The 20419-nt window shown below is 43.9% G+C and overlaps 2 protein-coding genes across 2 annotated transcripts; one reads left to right on the top strand and one right to left on the bottom strand.

Annotated features, from left to right (window-relative positions):
- Positions 1–1379: 1379 nt before the first annotated feature.
- Positions 1380–10046, bottom strand: gnb2 (guanine nucleotide binding protein (G protein), beta polypeptide 2). Its single transcript, XM_034550261.1, has 10 exons — positions 9173–10046; positions 7319–7398; positions 7164–7202; positions 6509–6615; positions 5820–5883; positions 5448–5610; positions 4750–4816; positions 4457–4658; positions 3594–3810; positions 1380–2636 (listed from the first exon to the last, which is right to left on the bottom strand). The coding sequence occupies exons 2-10, from the start codon at positions 7373–7375 to the stop codon at positions 2530–2532; spliced, it is 1023 nt and encodes a 340-aa protein (XP_034406152.1). The 5' UTR covers positions 7376–7398; positions 9173–10046; the 3' UTR covers positions 1380–2529.
- Positions 10047–11364: 1318 nt separating this feature from the next.
- On the top strand, positions 11365–20384 carry slc12a9 (solute carrier family 12 member 9). The gene is made up of 14 exons (XM_034549583.1): positions 11365–11669; positions 13512–13743; positions 13880–14014; positions 14106–14243; positions 14343–14645; positions 14757–14864; positions 15047–15158; positions 15245–15402; positions 15482–15564; positions 15648–15772; positions 16264–16456; positions 16562–16736; positions 17978–18124; positions 18212–20384. Exons 2-14 carry the CDS (start codon positions 13539–13541, stop codon positions 19051–19053), a joined length of 2724 nt encoding a protein of 907 aa, XP_034405474.1. The 5' UTR covers positions 11365–11669; positions 13512–13538; the 3' UTR covers positions 19054–20384.
- Positions 20385–20419: the final 35 nt, after the last annotated feature.

Raw genomic sequence — 20419 nt, 5'->3', positions numbered from 1 at the left:
GATGTCAGACAAGGGTGTGTGTGTGTGTGTGTGTGTGTGTGTGTGTGTGTGTGTGTGTGTGTGTGTGTGTGTGTGTGTGTGTGTGTGTGTGTGTGTGTGTGTGTGTGTGTGTGTGTGTGTGTGTGTGTGTGTGTGTGTGTGTGTGTGTGTGTGTGTGTGTGTGTGTGTGTGTGTGTGTGTGTGTGTGTGTGTGTGTGTGTGTGTGTGTGTGTGTGTGTGTGTGTGTGTGTGTGTGTGTGTGTGTGTGTGTGTGTGTGTGTGTGGGTGTGTGGGTGTGTGGGTGTGTGGGGGGGTGGGTGTGTGTGGGCGGGCACTTTCAGGGTGAATAATTGAGATGACCTGTGGGTTTGCTCTGGGTGACCAGGGCCTTAATTAATGTAGTAGTGAAAATATGAAATATATGCCACCGTTTAACCACATGATGGTGCTACAATCCACTTGGACCTGTTGTCACTGGATTTGTGTGACGTATAATATATAAAATGTCCACTTCACTGGAAAACCCAGCTCAATATTCACCCGCATGCCATTCAATGGATCACATGAATTGCCTTAAAGATTTCTTTTGTTTGTAATAATCCCATTTGTGTCCTTATTTTGTGAACCTGAGCTGCAGCCCCCCCTGGTGGCTGAAGGTAAAAACACTTAAATTCTGCAAAATCTCTTCCTGTATGAAACATTTTATATTAACTTCAATGTAAAGATATGAAAACACAAACTATCCTTACATTAGCAATGAATAATGTTCAGGACTGACATCAAATATCATTGCTGTGACCTGAGCACATGTGTTTATTTCTGCAGTAGAAACACAGCACCGCTGATTCTTAACATTCAAGATATTTAATTTGTGATTGTGAAGGTTCAGGTTCCTTCCACACATTTCTAATTAAATAGGTTGGAAGTTATAAGCTGACGTTTGTGTGGGGAACTACAACTATTGTATCTGCTGTCAGGTGTTCAAACTTTAAACGTGTATTATGTTGTTGCACTTATACCGTCTTATTCTAATGGTTTTAAATAGGATATTTTTACATCACTATGGGATAAAATGTGTTCAGTGTTACAATAAATTACAATAAAGGATGTGGCTTTAAAACAAATCACTAAATAATGCATACAGTTGAGATTCTAAAAAGATCCCTCTTTCAATGATGTCTGTGATAAATGTTTCATTGTAAAACAAGAATAAATAATTTGTTATTCTTATTTGTGCTCATGTTTCAAAATTATTTGCAAACTACACCAATAATATAACGGCATGGGTCAATGTACCAGAACCAGGTGGAACTGCACCTGAAAACACACTTATTTTCAATCCGGTTGATCACTTTCCAAGTATGAATAAAGAAACAGCGCTTTAAAAAAGGAAACCACAATAACTGGCAGGAGAGGCTATTATTTATTAATATTATGTACAATTATACCATTGTCATGTCCAGATAATACATTGATAAAGTCAAGGTATGAATACTGGCTCCTGCTTTATTAAGATGCATCTTATAATGTTTTTTATTTTTTTCACTCAACTTTGAATCTCAGATCTTTAATGTTTTTGTTAATTTAACTTTATCAATATTCTTTATTAATAATCATTAACGTGTATCTGAGGCACACAGGGAGAACATGAATAAAATAAGTGTAAAAAAAAAGCAGAAGAAAACCAAAACTTAAGAGGAGATTTACTGTATGTGGGGGGTACATATCTATAAAAACAGTGATTACATGATGTTTCGAACAGATGAAAATAAGAGTTGATATTTCCTTGGACTCTGTCGATCATCGGCTCATCCTGTCTGTCAGTGTTTAGTTTTTTTGTTGTTTTTTTTCAGTGTAAATGGACTCACATAATTCTCTTTCCACAACCATTCTTCCTTCACATTAGCATCGCCGAGATACATGTGGTACTGAGACAAAAATAGTACAGAAAAATTTGTCTGAAGTGCATTTTGGACTTCATTGTAAACAAAGACAGAATTGTCAAATAACGTCTTCTCCCCTGTTTAACTCGAGGAGCAGTGTCTCTCAGGAAAAAGTATGTGTGTGTGTGTGTGTTTGTATGTGTGTCTATGTGTGTGTGTGTTAAGTGAATGAGCGTGTTAGACGTGTTAAAAGGCTTCAGGTAATAGTGGCATTTGTGTTGTTTTTTTTACTTGAGCAGCTGAAGAATCAACTGTTTTTTGTCACATTTTTACATTTTACAGATTATGTGTGTGTGTGTGTGTTACTGTACTTAAATCAGCTGTAGGTAGGGAGGGCATGTGGTCAGGTTTTGTGTCATCTTGTCCTGCATACAGCGTGTGTGTGTGTGTGTGTGTGTGTGTGTGTGTGTGTGTGTGTGTGTGTAAACTCATACCTAAGTCATATATATTATGTACAGTACAATGTTGCAGTTTGTCTGTTGAATCTTACATACAGTGAATACAGGGTGCAAACAGTGTCCCAAGACGGGAGCGATGTCTGTCTGTTTGTTGGACGTGCGTGCGTGCATGTGCGTGTGCGTGTGTGTTTGCGGTTTATGTGCGTGGCTCAGTTCCAGATCTTAAGGAAGCTGTCCCAGGACCCGGTGCTCACCGCCATGCCGTCATCCGTCACACCCAGACAGCTCACACGATTGTCATGGCCGGCCAGGACCCCTGCAGGGCGGACAGGGACAAACAAAAGAACATTTGTTGCTGTAAAAAAATGTTGCTCTCCTTTTTTAAAACCACACCGAACACAGCGACCTTGTGTTTATTGCTGCTTTAACTTGCAACACAGTTTGGGCCGTTTGTTCTAACATGTAGAGTTTTGACAAAATAAGGCTTGAGGCGTGTGAATTCACTGGTAAGTCTGGCACAGAGCTCTCTTGACCCACACATTTAAAACTTAAAACTGTCATAGTGATATCGTTTTGTAACTCCATTTCATAATATTATGTTGTATTTTGTGCTTACGACCCTCAGTTTCCAATTACGAATCACAATGTATGTGCATACCATCCCATCACATTGTTTTTCAACTCATTACAGACACATTATGATGGTTTCTGGTATTTTCACCTGAATCCTATTGGTTTATGTTGGTTGATTCATTTGCAGGAAGACACAGCTCCATGGTGCTCAGTTAAGGACATGGAACCAGTTATCATAGTGGAAATTAAATACATTTGAAATGTTTAAAGTAGAACTGCTCTTTGTAACTCTTCATTCTTTTAAAAGGAGGTAAATTAGCCTTTGAATATGGTAATGACATGTGGCATTCAGTCTCTCTTCTTGCACCAAACACGCTTTCACTTGGTTTTTGGGGGAAATATTGCAGGTGATGGTCAGATTAGTGTTAGTTTTACTTTGCAGTGATACAATATGGACTGTTGCCATTTGTTTGCATTCAAATGAAACATCCTGTAATCCTTTTCATATGTAAAAGTTTCATTTGATGGCGAGGTGCATAAACGCAAAGATACAAGTAATGTTAAAAGCATAGGTTAAAAGTAATTTGATGTCTCCATAAAGTAACTCTACTATGAAGACAATCCTCACTTGAGCTGCAAGTGGAACTTTTTTCGGCGTACTTTTTGAGTCACAGCAGCGCACAGCTGTTTCCTGTCTCACCTGCTCTGTCTCCCTTCATGGCGTCCCAGATGTTGCAGTTAAAGTCATCATAACCGGCCAGCAGCAAACGTCCGGAGCGCGAGAAAGCCACGGAGGTGATGCCACAAATGATGTTGTCATGGCAATAGAGGCTGAGCTCCTGGTCTGCACGCAGGTCAAACAGCCTGCAGGTGGCGTCGTCTGAGCCTGTGGCAAAGGCGCTGCCATTGGGAAAGAACTGAGGAGGAGGAGCACAGGGAGATGAGTAAGAAGCAGGAAGTGTGGATACAGGTATATAAAGAGACAACTACTGGGGGATTCTGTATCTATACAGTCCCCTATTCCCTACATGCCCTTATATGACAGAGAGCAGTGCTCTCATTGGCTACTGGTGTCTCTGTACTCCACCTGTCATCTATCAGGTGCGACCTGCGTGGTCAGTCAGTCCGGACTCGGACTCAGTTGGAGTCTGGACTGATGCAGGATGTTCAGATATGGTGTTAATTGATAATCGTGTTAATCCTCTAGCGTGCTCCCAGTTTAAATCCCCCCAAAGCTGGAGACAAGACAGCTGGAGACAAGACAGCGTGCGACGTCACCGGGACAAATCCTGGAGGCGCTCTGTTGATCGTGTATTAGACGGTTTACAGCAGACTACCACTTTAGACCATTGTTGCGTCGATACCAGAGCCAGATATTTGGAGTAATAATATACATATCAGTTCATGTACAAAACATGTTTCCATTTTTGTTCCACCTCTGGTACATTCCGATGAGTTATTATTTCTTAGTGTAATGAAGCTTTTAAAACATTTTTAAGACTTAACAAATCTCCTTTTTAATTGGTACGAATGAAGATCGACCCGTTCCCTGAGCACACTCACACAGATGGCGTTGATGTCCGACTCGTGGCCCGTGAAGGTCTGCCGGCACATGCTGTCCCTGATGTCCCACAGTTTGACCGAGGCGTCGCAGGCTCCCGACACGAAGGTGCGGAGGTCGGGCGACAGGGACAGACTCATGACGTCGCCGCTGTGCCCCGAGAACACCGTGGTCTGCTGACTCGTCTCGATGTCCCACAGTGCACTGGGGCAGAGAGGCAGAGTTAGACACCGGTCAGCTCACGAAAACAATGTTTGCACTACACACTGTCGGTGTTCTGATCTCCGTGGCTCACCATGTGGTGTCTCCTGAACTCGTGATGATTTGATTGTCATCAATGAAACGGCAACATGACAGGTAACCTGAGAGGACAGAGCAGGTGTTGGTTGGGGAACTGAATGAAACTTGCATATTAAAAGGTGATCTGCTCATATACATATTTAGATATCCGTTTATCGATAGGTGATAGAAAAGTGGACTTCCTAGGAGCTACGTAATTACAATAGGCACAACTAAATGATATTATTGCAGCAGTACACTGACTTTACAAAACGACATTACGCTGAAGGTGACGTCAATGCCATTTCCTGGAAATAAATAGATTTATAACAATCTACCAAACAACAATTTATGATGGAATTGGTTATTGAGCTTTCCGTTGTGTCGACTTTGACGGACGCCTGATACTTTGTGACAATAGAATCAGACACATCTTGACGTCTCCCGTACAGCAACACAGTAGCCACCGTGTCACAAGCCGGAGTCTCGCAGACAGGAAGGAGTTGATGTCTCAGCTCATTAAGACGCCGCTGCCCTGCGATTAATTAACAATGTCAATGAAATCTTCATTGTTCGGGGGTTTGAGAGCGGAGCTTTCCCACGAGGCCTGGGGGGCCGGGGGGGGGTGGGGAGGTCAAACGTCTCATCCAGTTTGACTCGCAGGACAAACGTTGAGCGCAAACAGAAGCGGTTGAGAAGGCGACGTTCTCTCACCTGTGTGGCCAGGGAGCTCCCTGCTGACCCTGACGTTGCCCTCGCGGGTCTTCAAGCAGTAGATGGAGCAGATGTTGTCCAGGCCTCCGCAGGCCACGTAGTTCCCAGAGGGGGCGTACGCACAGGTCATCACCCAGGAGGAGCGCAGCGGGATGGCGTGTATCTAAGACGGGATGGAGGCAGCACACGTTACACACACCCTTAATAAGAGCATAACTATAGGTCACTATAATAATGGAATAGGTCACGACAAAGGTAGCAACAGAAGCTGCTACGAGTCAACCATACTTTAACTGAAGGGAGAAGGACTTCACTCCACTTTCACCTAAAGGGTCAAATGTGACTATTTATCCAGCTGATAAGAACCTTTACCTTGTTAGTGGTGTAGCTGTCCCAGATGATCAGTTTTCCATCTTGAGAGGCACTAACCAGAAGTCTGTGGAGACACAAACATTCAAACTTTATGTATCTATCCTTCGCCCTATGTCAGCTGGGATAGGCTCCAGCGCCCCCGCGACCCTAATGAGGATAAGCGGTATTGAAAATGGATGGATGGATGGATCTATTGATGGACATTCAGTTCGGCTTAGTGTTCATTTCCTGAATCTAAACTAAAAACGGTGGACTCATTTAATATGTAACTGGTCTGCTGGTAATACAGCCAAAACATTAACTGAATGTTTAATATTTAATATTTAACTGAAAACTTTGATTTTGATTTCAGAACACACACACACTTGGAATATAACTGTCACTCCGGCTGTTGTGCTCCTCGCTTCTCTACGACGTCGTTCTAAACCTAAAACTGCTTTTGGATGTTTTGGCTCAGATGTCGTCCGCTATGTGAGGCTTTGGTCAGCATGCTGCCACAGTGACAAGGCCCACACGCTGACGTAAAGCAGGTAGTTTTACAGTGATTACCGTCTTAGTTTGGCATGCAGGCTGATATGCTCTTATTAACATTTGCTCATTAGCACTAAACACACACGGCACCAGTTCAGTGAGAGCACGGCTTTAGTCACAATCATAGCTGTTTGCTGTTTGGTGCAGTCGACACTCACTTTGAGTCCGTGCCCCAGTGCATGGCGTAGATCTTGGCGAGGTGGCCGCGGAGGGTGCGTCTTGTCCGCATCTGAATCCGCCCCACGGGATCCAGACCGGCGGTTATCTGGGTTGGTGAGGAGAGGTTATCAAATTATGAGTTTGAATGAAATCACCCTTTCTTTTATTGATAACTGTGGGACGGGAGGTTCCACAGTGAAGCTTCTTGAGATTGTAACACTATTGTAATATACCATGCCAAATGTGATGGTCCAATTACATCCAATTTATAAAATTAAATTTATAAATGATGATATTAAAGTAATGTGTACAGTATAGCACAGGAACATGGTAAACCATCATATTTATACTGCTAGTGATCGTGTGGGTGTAAATGAGTTCATCAAATCAAATCATTAATAACTAAGCATCTATATTTTCCAAACAATACATTACAAAATAAGTAGTGCAAGATTAGATTTTTCTTGTTGTATTTACCTCCTACTCTGCTTTTTCTATGTGAACCCAAAAAAGGAAACAGTCAAGTTTCTCCCATACATTTATTATCATGTTTCCAAATCCAAATCCATTCTTATCACTAAAATCAAACCCCAAAAACTTTAAATGACATTTATTGTATCCTTATGTATCTTACTGACATTCAGTGGCACTTACCTGTGTCAGGGTTGAATCTCCACATGCTTTCCTGGCATCCTGTTGGACACGGAATCATAGGACGAAAAAAACCAAGATATTACACAACATGTTGATATTACACAACATGTTAATATATCAATGGATGAAAACTAGACTATAAGAACATGACTTACTCTTATCTGGTTCCTAAGCTGCTCGGCCTCCTGGCGAAGCTGCTCCAGCTCACTCATTTTGTATTTGTCTGAGCTGTCACCTGTTGGTCGTGGAAAAACTTCAAATGTCAGTCTCAGATTTCCATAAAGTATCATCTCATAATTGATCAGAATTACTGCTGATGTGTGAGCCCCACGGGGATTAGCATAGTTTTATGATTTCATAATCCACTATAATCCAGGAGTCCACTTTCATCAAAAATGAATCAATTAGGTTAAATAATTTGCTTAAAATACTGTTTGTAAGAAATAATAAAATAAAAACAGACACATTTTAATCTCCACGGTTTACTGAACCCACAGAGTGAGAAAAAACCTTGTAATCTGTTTATGGCTGTGCAACCATGCCTGGTTTAACTGAGGAGAATAATCTGTAATGACTAAGCCTCTATCGAGCAGCCAGCATCGCTACCAGGCAGCAGATACCGAGCGAACACTCCCTTCAAAGCCGAGGGAACTTGTTACACTGTGCAATTATAGGTTGTGTATCGAGTCGGAACTGGTGCTAATGCTGGATACAGTCATCTGAGATACTGCGGTTTGGAAGAATTAACATGGCAGGAGATCTATCATTTCGCTGTGGGGCAACTGGGTCCTCACACACTGTACATCATCAAGCTTGCAGTAGGAAACAGCATTTCCTGTTGCTGATAGGAGCACAGTTACACATTCAAACCACTTCCCAAACAGGGAGCTTCTGTTTGCATTAGAGTAGCAATTCAAATCCACAGCGAACATGCATACAGTGCACAGTGCAAAGGAAGAGCAATTAGCTACAGTAGGTCACTGTTCCCTGGAGGGACCTGCGACCAGATGGATCACACGGCACTAATGGAAGCCAAAAGAGGTGCATCATGGGTCTCAGTCTCCTGGCACAGCTGCTCATTTAGCCAATGAGGAGGGGAAAAGCTGAGGGGGGGGGGGGGTGATGCATCACAGATCAGGCCTGGGTGGGTCGGACCAGATGCTCGGATGCATGTTGGAGTCGCTTGCGAGCATCAGATGGATGGCGAGCAGATCTGTGATGAAGTCATGCCGATGGACAGAGTGAAAAAGACCCACATATCATAGCCAACAGACTCCACCTGCACTGATGCATGGCCAGACAAGAGGCTGCCCCCTTCACGATGACCAGTAAGGTTAAACGTTAGAATAAAGCGCCCCCCCCCCTTCCACACACACACACACACACATCTGAGGGGAGTCGTGGCCTTTTTCTGTTTTTAAGAGCCCATTTAAGAGCCCAGAGAAATTCAAAGAACAGGATGCCGAAGTGTGACTGGCCACACCCCTTCGGCTGCACATCGGATGTGGAGCCACACCAACATGGCATGACCACATCTGCAACTGGAGATGGAGATGCAGAGCCGCTGCGTGTTCGACAGGAGAGAGCAAACGTGAACGTCAGAGAGCCCGTGAGGCTCTGCTGGCTCCCCGGGTTAACGCACGCGGGCCCGTGCTGGCGGAAAAAAGCCGCAGTAAAAGCAAGAAGCGGGCGCGAGCCAGATAGATTCAGACATATAGGATGCACTCCTCCATAAAAGGGGTTTTGTTTCACCGCGCGCCGCATTTAGAGGCGCCTGGTGTATTGAAAAGGGAAGGCCGGCCCCGTGAAAGCAGCGACATCACATATTGATCAGGCTGATGGAGGCCTTGACCACATCTTGTTTCAGATGCTCAGCTCCTTAAATGCGGATATAGCTAAGTTAATTTAGTCGAAATGATGCCACGAATAGGCACATCATCACCCAGCCATCTTACACTCAATGGGCCGGCCTACAGCGGCTGTCACGGCGTTTGATAATGGGTGGCTACCTGTTAATTCTCCCGATGATTTTTGCTGCTTCTTTTTTTTTGCTCTCTCTCTCTCTCTCTTTTTTCTCTGCCGCGAAAAAAAAAGCAGCTACGTCCCCCGGAAAAAAAGAAAAGAAATCCCGTGGAAGGTTTTTTTTTTTTTTTTTTTTTTTTTTTTTTTTAAACTATATGTCTTTTTTCACTCATTAAAAGAAAATGAGATCCACTCCAAAGTCCGTGTGTCACGATCAAGCTGTTTCCAAATCCTTCAGCGAGCAGGCAAACGGAGGAGGGCTACACACATTTCCATTTCTCTGCTTTAGTGGAGCCTCCTGGAAAAAAAGAAGAAAAAAAAAAAGATGAGATCCGCTGCCGCTGTGTTGTCGTTTCCTCCTCGAAATGTTTTCCCCCTTTTTCACGCCCGAGCAGTTAACAAAAACATCTTTGTCCAATGCGACGTAAACAAACACAATTCGGCTCGGTCCTCGGCCCGCATCAAGCGCTGTCCATTAAATACTACACAGTCCGTTTCACTCCGATTCTGCTTTTCGTGACGTTATCCTCGTTTCCTTCCTCTCTCTCTGGTTTCCTCCTCCCTCTGCCGACACTTCATCAGGACAACCGCCTCCGAGCCAACAATGAATTACTGAGCAAAATCGGCCTCATATAGAAAATAATGGCATTAAAAAAAGGCTTCAAAGCTGCAAGACATCAAGCCATAAGTAGACCGACTGCGTGGATGTTCTCCCAGTATAATGAGCCGCGGCCCTCTCGGTCAGTTATCCACACGGTTCCTGTTTTTTTTTTCTGTTTTTTTTCTGAATATCATTATTCAGAAAAAAAGCAGCCAGATCACGCGGTGGGCGCTTGCAGAAGGATCCTCAAATCCGGGCATGAAGCATGTTTCAACCACACCCATCTCTTAAATCCCATGACCCCCCTCTGATCAGATCACTCTGCAGTTTTGAGATCCCTTTCTCACCTGGACTCAGTCAGTTTTAGATGTTCTTTAGAAACCGAGTTGATCCTTCTAGTTGCTCATGTGAATGCATTGTTGTTTTTTATTTATTAATGCTCATTTCAGGATGCAGCACAATGAGGAAAATGTGTGAAAGGATGGCCTCATTCTGAACATGAACACGCATATGATATCCTCTCCACTCTGTTGTTAGAATACATCATGTGTTATGCACTGATTACAGAGGTCAAATGAACAAGAAATCAGAGCATAAAGAGCTGAACTGGTGGTTGCATTAGGTGACGTTTTGCAATAGCTCCACTGATTCAGTTAGTGAGTCTTTGTATGTATGGGATATGAAATATACTGGCTGTATGGATAAGTGTGCATCTGAATTAGAAAATCCCCTAATGTTCTATCGTCACTTATCATTCCTTACATCTATCTATCTATCTATCTATCTATCTATCTATCTATCTATCTATCTATCTATCTATCTATCTATCTATCTATCTATCTATCTATCTATCTATCTATCTATCTATCTATCTATCTATCTATCTATCTATCTATCTGTCTAGAGTTGATTAAATAAAGGCACATTATCACCTATATTTTCAAATAAGCAACTGTTTGTGCCCGGAGACCATAACATGTTGGCATTTGCTTCCTGCTATAAGACATGGGCAGAGTATTGGAAAGCATTAATCGTGTGAAATGAGATGAAGGAGATGTTACATGTGCAGCCCTCTTCGCCCTCTCTAACATCACACAATCCCCATATCAATGTTCATTTCCAGTGTGTGTGTGTTTGTTTCTGGAGTGGATATGACAACTTCTATAGGCTGATGTGAGCAATTCAACATGTGTTTTTCTTATGAGAAAACAAGATCCATTATTGTAATGATAACCTTTCTTGACATCCCAGATTAGTCCTTCTACATAATGATTCGACCCCCCCGCCCCAAACATTTATATTTATGGACGTCATCTCTGTCACAACAGCGCCCACTGGTGCGGAGAAGAGACATTGCAGTCCAGCCGACGGAACAACTTCACGCCGGCGCCTCCCGGTCATACATGTGTATGCATTCAAGTCGTTATCTCGGTGGACGCCGCACAGTAACACCTGTCACCACCTCGCGCAGGCTACACGTATCGGAAGTTATTAATACGCGATTTGGTGATGTCACGTTTGACTGCAAGTAAGGGGCGTGGTGACTCTGGGCCAGCAGCAGTATCTTTGCTCATACCGTTTTTTGGGGGCATTTCTGCCCTCCCCCTTTCGACAGTCACATGGGCGGTTTCTGCTCTCCCGTGACAACTTTGAACAAATAAAAAGGGAACGAGGCGTGCCATGGCTGCTGTGTTGTTATTGGACCGCAGGTCTTTCACAGCATCCAACTCTCGGGCCCGGCTCAGTCCTGTCATGTCCACCGTCCCGGTGCGGGTTCATCTCGACTGTCCACTGCGCGTCTTCTCCCGAAAACAAACCCGCGGGGCAAACGAGAAGAAACAAGTAGGAAGTGGGTGAAAGTGTCCCGTGGAAGGCTCATCGAGGTGAGTTTGGCTGGACACATCCTGGATGTTTTGCCCTTTTTGAATGGCACGCTGCGCGAGCGCGTCCCGCCGGGTGCGGTGTTTTTATGACAGCCGGGGGCGACCACTTCCTGGACCGAGAGCCTCGAAACGTAAACAACATTCACCCGGCATGAAGCTGCCGAATGGCGTATATCTGATGTAAAGTTGTAATGTCGCAGTTGCTCCACCCTCATGCTACGCGAATGTGCCGGAAACAATGTATTTGTATGTTGGTATCCGACTTGTTTCGGAAGTAGAGCCCCAAGAGGGCCTCTCGAGGCTCGGTGTCAGCATAGACACGAGAGTCCGAGCATCCTGCAGGGCATGGCCGCGAGGCGTCACCGAATAGAAGGGAAGCACGAACTGATATGGATCCGTGCGTGACAGTTACAGTTCTCATGGTCCCTGCTCACAACTCACCTCTCCATGATGGGGGGTGGGGGGAGTGGAGTGGAGTATGTTTCATAAGAGGCATTTTACTCAACTTGTAAACGTTGTGCAACTGTAATATAAACAGCCAAATGCGTGTTTTTAAAATTACTTTTAATCAGCAAGTGGTGGATAAACTAGAAATGCCCAGAGTGCACTGGACACATGCGTCTGTTAAATTGAGAGCGAATGAATGATCTGTCCATTATTCTCTTGAAGTATCATAGATGGCATGAATATGCAAAAATCTAAGCAGCTGTTTAAATGTACTTTTTTTTCTTTTTTTTCCTTCTTTTTTTCTTTCAAAATGATCTATATGATCATGTTATTATCCAAAATATGTGCTAATTAATTTTCTATCCTGCCACTAACCGATGCATGGTGTAATCGTTTCAGCTCTACAGATAAAATACTGTAAACATTTTTCGGTAGAAGAGAATCAGTAACTGGGTGTGATCCCTTTTAATAATTAGGAGATCATGTCCCATCGTGTTGTGTTCATGTGGCTCGTGTATGACTTCATAACTCAGAGGAGAGGAGTGTTGACTCTGGCCACAGCGATGAAAACTGCCTCCTTGAGGGCAAAACAGTTGGTAAAGTTGAACGCTGCTGGCATCTGAGAGAGAAAAAGAACACAACCAAGGTCACCTGAACACAGAGGCCCGTGCTCGGGCTGCTCAGCTGAGATGTCTGCTCTTCGCTCTTCGCTGCATGTAAAAACAGACAAGCAGCTGTGAATCAGGTGACTGTAATACCGAACTGAGGTGTGAACCGCAGCAACTCGCAGACTCTCTCTGGTGGCGCTTCGGCGCTCGATGTTTGCAATATGTTGTAGTAAACAGATGAAAAGAAGGGAAGCTACTGCCTGTGGAAAAAAGTAACAGAACAGGCTGGAACATTGTCATACCAGCCAGGTGACTGTGTGGTGAACAATCTGAATGTTTGTCTCAAAGGCCTCAAGTCTTCAGAGTAAACACTTGGTTTATGTGAGGTGGAAGCATTCATGAGGCAGTACATCACATGGGCTACTGTTCACATGACAGTCTTCATTCCTCTGTGTTTGCAGCTTGTTGCTGCACTTGATTTGAAATGGAGAACAATACATTAACTGAACAAAGGCTGTACACACTATGAAATAACACATCAACAACACAAGGGACATCTGCTCATGGGAGACATTTGTCTGTGGAGCTCAATGATGGCGAAGCTGACAGAACAAACTAAAGTGACCTAGATCTCCGACTTCAACCCTTTTTTCCTTTCTATTATGGTAGTTTGTCACAAAGTAGTGGACAACAAGCATGTTAGCATTGCTGTTAAGCCGTTGATTCAATACTGTAGTTGTGCATCTTTCTGTTTGAAACCCTTCTTCATTAATTTTGTCTTCGACAGACTGATCCCAGGCTTCTCGCACCAAACATGTCGAACGAACGCACCCCTCTGGTGACCTCAGGGGTATGTGGTCTGGCGGTGACCGCAGTGGCAAGCGGCATGGAGTTGGACGCCACCACTGAATCCGGCTCCGGGTCATCAAGCAAAGACCCTCGAAAACTGAACACTTTTTTCGGGGTGATGGTGCCCACCGTCCTCTCCATGTTCAGCATCGTGCTGTTCCTGAGAACCGGTGAGTGTGGAGACATCAGACAACCAGAAAGCTGTTTTTGGTTGTCGACAGTGGGAGTTGTCATGAATCCCTTACAATACAACTGAGTCATTGTGCTGTGCAGTCGTGACTAACACTGACGTGATCTCTCTTGCAGGGTTTGTGGTTGGTCACGCGGGGCTGTTACAGGGTCTTTTAATGGTGATTGTAGCCTACACCATTATCTCTCTCACAATACTGTCCATCTGTGCCATTTCCACCAACGGTGCTATACAAGGGGGAGGAGCCTACTGTATCCTCAGAGACCAAACTGTTGTTTTCCCACAGTGCTGCTTGATCTTGCCATTTCATTTGAAACATCAGCCTTGACTAAATGTGACCAGACATGATAAGTCGGTCTCTTGGCCCAGAGTTTGGAGGAAGCATTGGTTTGATGTTCTTCCTGGCCAAAGTGTTTGCATGTGGAGAGTATGTTCTTGGTCTTGTGGAGGCGTTACTTGATGTGTTTGGTTCAGATCCTGGTAAGTGTTTGGTTTATGTTCTGATTTTAGGTAACTAAACCACCTACTTCAGTTAGTAGTACACATCCCATTCTCAGTTTTCTTCTTGCTCTGTTGTAGAGTCCTCTGTGTCCGAGGGGATGCGTGTGCTTCCACAGGGCTACTGGTACTCGGTGCTGTACGCCTCAGTGGTCCTTCTGCTGTGTCTGCTCGTGTGTCTGGTGGGTGCCCACATCTACTCCCGCACCGCCTTCGTCATCCTGCTGGTGGTCACTGTAACCTTGCTGTCCATCTCCGTCAGCTCTGTGGTGGTCAAACCTCGTGATTTTGTCATCGCCCACAAGGGGGCCGGCAACCAGACGATCCGCTACAACGCCAGCTACACGGGCTTCAACGCCACCACTCTGAGGAACAACCTGGGCTGTGAGTGTTTGGGGCTTGATGTTGGTTGGAAAGAGGATCTGAAAGTACATAGAGGCTTTTGGGCCATCTATTTAAGGTATCGCTATTGTTGGTCATTTTTTCTCATTGCAGCTGGTTACTCTTTGGACTACAGCACCAACTCTGTCATGTCTTTTGCCACCGTGTTTGCTGTCCTGTTCACCAGCTGCACCGGGATTATGGCCGGAGCCAACATGTCAGGTTAAAGCTGGTTGTCTTGCGTGTATAATCCCATTGAAATGAAGGGTGTCATTGCAGGAGGTGGACTGTAACTGGACTAGTATGCCATTGCAACTTGTACCTTTTATTTTAAATTAATTTGCATTGTACATACACGCATGCACACACCCTGATGTTTGCTCTCACTCTGCATGTCTCTGAAGGGGATCTGAAGACTCCGAGTGTTTCCATCCCCAAAGGCACCATCGTAGCCGTCTTTTACTCTTTCATAGTCTACGTCGTCCTCTTCATACTGGTCAGCGCCACGTGTGACAGGTCTGAACTGGTTCATGATGATGGTGTTGTCTGATAGGAACACTTAAAGAGAGATCAACAATATAAAGTCATTTGTTTGTCTGTAGGACCCTGTTGATTCAGGATTATGGCTTCCTCCAGAGGATAAACATCTGGTCGCCATTCGTCACCGTCGGGATATTCTGCGCTGCTCTTTCAGCTGCGATGTGCGCTATGATCGGAGCGTCCCGTATCCTCCATGCTCTTGCTCTGGATCAGCTCTTTGGTACGTCTTGATGTTTTGCCTCATCATATCGGTGCCCTCTTCACTCATTTCCTAACAGACTGTTGTTTTCCCCTCACAGGTTTGCCATTAGCGCCAGCTACAATCACATCAAGCTCCGGGAATCCGTGGGTGGCTGTGCTGTACACCTGGGGTTTGGCACAGGTGAGCAGAGCTTCTGCCGCACGCAGTCCAATATTTCCCAAATTACAACTGGTGACCTAAGCTGTTGCGCGTCTGTGTTTCAGTGTGTAGTGTTTGCAGGCCAGCTCAATGCCGTGGCAGGTTTGGTGACTGTTTTCTACTTGCTTGCCTACGCTGCGGTTGACCTGGCCTGTTTGGCTCTTGAGTGGGCGTCGGCACCAAATTTCAGGTAATAAACGATAAAATCGCTATTAAAAGAAAAATAAGTAGGCATTGCTATCATATTGTGTATATAATTGAATCCAACAGCAGTCAACTTTTCAGAATAAAATGTACAAACAAAAACACCTGCTGTTGAGGTAAAATATGAAATACTGCTCGAGAAGGACATGTGTTAGGCTTTCAGTTCTGAAACAGCTGTTACTTATTCATAGCGCCATCATTGAGTGTCGCCATAAATTCTGGCCAATGAAGTAAGATCATCTAAAATTGCTCAGTGACACAAAAGCAAGAAAATGTGAGCTACCTTTTTTAAAGGTGTCGTCTTTCTGGGAGAACAGGCTAACAAACTTAGATTACAACAACAATATATATAATTTAGATTTGGATTTATTACAATCATAACATTTATGGGAGAATAAAGTCTTATTTATTGTCTGATTGTCTTCTGTTCTTAATGTGTCCGACGGCCTCTATTCTTTGTCTGTGTGTGTTTAACAGACCAACCTTCCAGCTCTTCTCCTGGCACACCTGCCTGCTGGGCATCCTGAGCTGTTTAGTGATGATGTTCGTCATTAACCCCGTGTACTCCTCAGGCAGCATCGTCCTCCTGCTAGTGCTGCTGCTTTTCCTCCACTACAGATCGCCCACCAGCAGCTGGGGCTACGTCAGCCAGGCTCTAATTTTCCATCAGGTATCTGGACTCATGCAGATACACACACACACACACACACACACACACACACACACAGAGACAGCGCCACGGTGTGTCAACAATGCTGTCTTCCTTTTTCTTTAGGTGCGTAAGTATCTGTTGATGCTGGATGTGAGGAAAGACCATGTGAAGTTCTGGAGGCCGCAGATGCTGTTAATGGTGGCCAACCCTCGCTCTTCCTGTCAGCTCATCCTGTTTGTCAACCAGCTGAAGAAGGGAGGACTCTATGTGTTGGGCCATGTGCAGCTGGGAGATCTGGGTAATTCCCTGCGGTTGGTCTGTGATGGTCATCCCCAGCTAACAGTATTAAATTAATCTTATCTGTGAATCATTTTAGAAGCCATGTGAAACTCACCTTTGGGCCTTTTCGTGCATCTGGACACCAGTCATTGATGTATTGAATCAACATGGCATCATGTGATTAGTTATCATTCTTTCTGAGAGCACATGAACAAGCTGAGCAGAGAAAATGTTCAAGTCGGTTGCATTTTACTGAAGTTGTGTAACAGATCTGATTGGCTTCCCTGAAGTCACAGGCACCATCATGGAAGACTACCTCGTGGGCTATCACTTTCCATCTGCTGCTTCGCTTGCATTATTAATAAGATAAGAAGTTCCCTCGGTATCATTGTTGCATCAGAATTCAAACCAAACAGCCTTTGGTCCGGCCTAATGTCTAGGTCCTTGTTTGTTGTGCTAAATAGGCACGTATCCTTTTTATATTGTGTGATGCAACCCGAGGATTCAGAAAGCAAGGTGCTGACCGGTTCCTTAATTCATTCACTGACAATGCAATTAGTTAACGGCAATGCTGTACTTGAGTTTACATTTGAGTTACTTGCACTTCACTTTAGTTTTTTTTTCCATTCTATGCATTTTGGTGGAAAGTATAGTATGTTCTACTTAACTATATTTGTTTGACAGCTACTTTTAAAATTAAATCCTACCTTTTTTAGAGTTTGGTCGCTTACAAAGAAGTCAAATTAACCAATCATTTGTTCAAACTTTAGTTAAGAATAGTCAACCGCTCGATCCACTGGACCAGACTGATTGTATTAGTTTGTATAAATTCCACCTCAACCAGCTACAACAGTGAAATGCTACTTATGCACTGATATACCACTATTGACAATCTAATAATATGATGATGAAAATATATCGGGTCCAGGAGACATATTTAAGTACATTTAACTGTACTAAAGCTGATAAACTTAACATATATATATATATATATATATATATATATATATATATATATATATATATATATATATATACTTGTACTTTTCAGTTATTTAAATGCAGGACAATTTCTTTTTGAGTTTATACATTGTTATACGTTTACCTTTTTACTTCAGTAAAGGAGCTGAGAACTTCATCCACCAACATTCTGCTGAAATGTGTTCAGTAGTGGTTGAATCTATAAAATCAAGCCTGTGTGGTAATACTGTTTGCACTTTTCAAATCTATGTATACATTTAATTTCTTGCTGTGTTCCAGACTCTCTGCCATCAGACCCGATTCAGCAGCAGTACAACTTCTGGTTGAGCCTCGTCGATAAACTCGGGGTGAAGGCCTTTGTGGACCTGACGCTGTCCCCCTCTGTCAGACAGGGAACACAGCATCTGCTGCGCATCACAGGCCTCGGTGAGCTCTCCTTTCCCTCATGCCTGCCACGCCCACATTCAGTACAGATTACCATGTTGCTTTATCTGTCCTGTTTCCCTCTTCAAGGTGGCATGAAGCCCAACACACTGATTTTGGGTTTCTATGATGGCTGCACTCCTGAGGACTTCTTCCTCCAGGATTCTGCGTTCTGTGACTCCTCGCTCGGACAAGCGAGTGAGGGCGAATATAATTTTGGGGTCGACTTGCCTTTGTTGCAGGCCCATTTCCCACCGGTCCGACATGTTGAGAACCCACGCTGGCTATCGCCAGAAGAGTACGTGGGAATAATTTCTGACGCCATTAAAATGAACAAGAACGTGTGCCTCGCCCGCTATTTCTTCCAGTTAGAGGGAGAGGGAAAAGATAGCAAGGTGGACGGGTCGGAGCGGACGATAGATGTGTGGCCCCTCAACCTGCTCCAGCCCGGCAGCCGGGATTATGAGGACGTGTGCAGCCTGTTCCTGCTGCAGATGGCCTGCGTGCTCAACATGTCCAACAAATGGCGCCACGCAAGAATGCGAATCTTCCTGAATGTGGAGACTGAGTCCAGCGACCAGGGCTGGGTGGTGAACGAGGAGACGTTCCGAGAGTTGCTCCGGAAGCTGAGGATCAGGGCGTCGATAAAGATCGTGCCTTGGGACTCCGTGGTGCAGCACCATGTTCAGCCAAGCGGGGAGCCCCGAGCAGAGCCGGCGCAAGCTCTCTCCGAGGAGTTCTTGTCCGCGGTGAACAGCATGCTGATGGAGCACAGCGCTCAAGCCGCTGTACGCTTCCTGTACTTGCCTCGACCGACCGATCAGCGCAGCCGCTCACAGCAGTACTTGGCTCAGGTGGAGGCGGTGACCAATAGTTTAGGGCCAACGCTCCTGATTCACGGGGTCACCCCAGTCACGTACACTGATCTGTGAGCACGTGTGGCCGTTTGGTTCGCTAGTATCGTAGAAGCAGCAAAGTCTTATCTGGTTACATGTAAAATGACCACGTAATGTAAGGAAACGTGGATGCTGAGTTGCAGTATGTAGCACCGGTTCCAATATGTTCACATAATGACACTTTCTAGTGGTTTTACTCGAGCTTTCCAAAGGACCACAGCCACAGATTACAGAGTGCATTTTTAAAATAAGCCACTTGAGGTTTATGCATTTAAATAGGTTATTTTCTTATTTACATATACTTGAACTGGCTTGGTGATTGAGCCAAGAAATGTGGGAATACTAACTTTTTTGGGGTGTGATTTATGTTGATACAACCTCATGTTTGGATCAGCTTTAAATCTGCAAAAGTCCAAGACTCACTTTGTTTGGAGCAATACGGGTTGTCTTTGACATTTAATATAGAAATGTCTAAACTTAATTTCAGGGATGAAATTATAAATTTGTGTTAACCAAGGTAAAAATCTTTTTTTCCTGATTCAGTTTCTAAATTATATTGTGTTTAAAGCATAATAATTGTAAATGTTTTTGCAGATTTCTTTCCCTACATGCTCAGATTTCTGCTGGACCAAATGATTCAAAGACCTCTTTTTATTTATTTATTTATTTCTGACCTGAATTGAGTTCTGAATTTTGTTTCCATTGCAGTTTTGCAAACCTGTCTTATTTTGCTGGTAAATGTGCATCACTGGTCTTCACAAAGGGAACCGTCTTCTACATGTGACCTCAGAATGATGAACAGCATTTGTTGCTGTTGTATGCGTTTACTTGAAAACTATACTTGGATTTTGTGCTTCATGATGCAGACTGTCAAAGTACATATATACATGATGGTTACTCGGGAGAGCCATTCTAATCCAGTCTCAGTTAGGACCACGAACAATGATGATTCAGACCAACTCTGGGCTGAAACCAAAGCAAGGAGTTACATTTTGACAACACCGTTAATTTACCCCATGTACAGTACACAATACAGAATGAAATGTTACTGCTTTCATGTCAAAGTTGCTTTTCTAGTGTTGCAGCACTAACATAGACCTTTCAACATCCATAAAAGGGCCATTTAACAAATAGAAAGTTGCTTCAAAGCCCATATGCATGATATTTTGCTCAATTACAAAGCCTGAAAGATCTGACCTTTGGATCCTAAAGGTCATTACTGTAGATGTACATATTAAACTGCTGTTTGTCATCGGTGTAAATATATGCCAAATGTAATGTGTATTGGTATCCACTGTAATATTGTTAAATCTTCACAGAAAATATGTATTTAAAAGATTGCTTAAATACAATCAATACAAACAGATTGTGTGTGTGTGTGTGTGTGTGTTTCTTTGTATAG

The sequence above is a fragment of the Cyclopterus lumpus genome, chromosome 14 (assembly GCF_009769545.1).
Source record: "Cyclopterus lumpus isolate fCycLum1 chromosome 14, fCycLum1.pri, whole genome shotgun sequence".
Lineage (NCBI taxonomy): Eukaryota > Metazoa > Chordata > Actinopteri > Perciformes > Cyclopteridae > Cyclopterus > Cyclopterus lumpus.
The sequence above is the reverse complement of the archived record's forward strand: the minus strand, read 5'-3'. Positions and strand labels throughout refer to the sequence as shown.

Excerpts from the sequence above, each read along its gene's own strand:
- gnb2 (XM_034550261.1), bottom strand. The coding sequence starts at position 7,375 with ATGAGTGAGCTGGAGCAGCTTCGCCAGGAGGCCGAGCAGCTTAGGAAC. Across the intron at positions 4,817-5,447 it reads GGAGCTCCCTGGCCACACAG|GTTACCTGTCATGTTGCCGT; the intron begins GTGAGAGAACGT and ends CTGTCCTCTCAG. Across the intron at positions 4,659-4,749 it reads AGTTCAGGAGACACCACATG|TGCACTGTGGGACATCGAGA; the intron begins GTGAGCCACGGA and ends TCTCTGCCCCAG.
- slc12a9 (XM_034549583.1), top strand. The coding sequence starts at position 13,539 with ATGTCGAACGAACGCACCCCTCTGGTGACCTCAGGGGTATGTGGTCTG. Across the intron at positions 15,159-15,244 it reads GTCAGCGCCACGTGTGACAG|GACCCTGTTGATTCAGGATT; the intron begins GTCTGAACTGGT and ends GTTTGTCTGTAG. Across the intron at positions 15,565-15,647 it reads ACACCTGGGGTTTGGCACAG|TGTGTAGTGTTTGCAGGCCA; the intron begins GTGAGCAGAGCT and ends TCTGTGTTTCAG.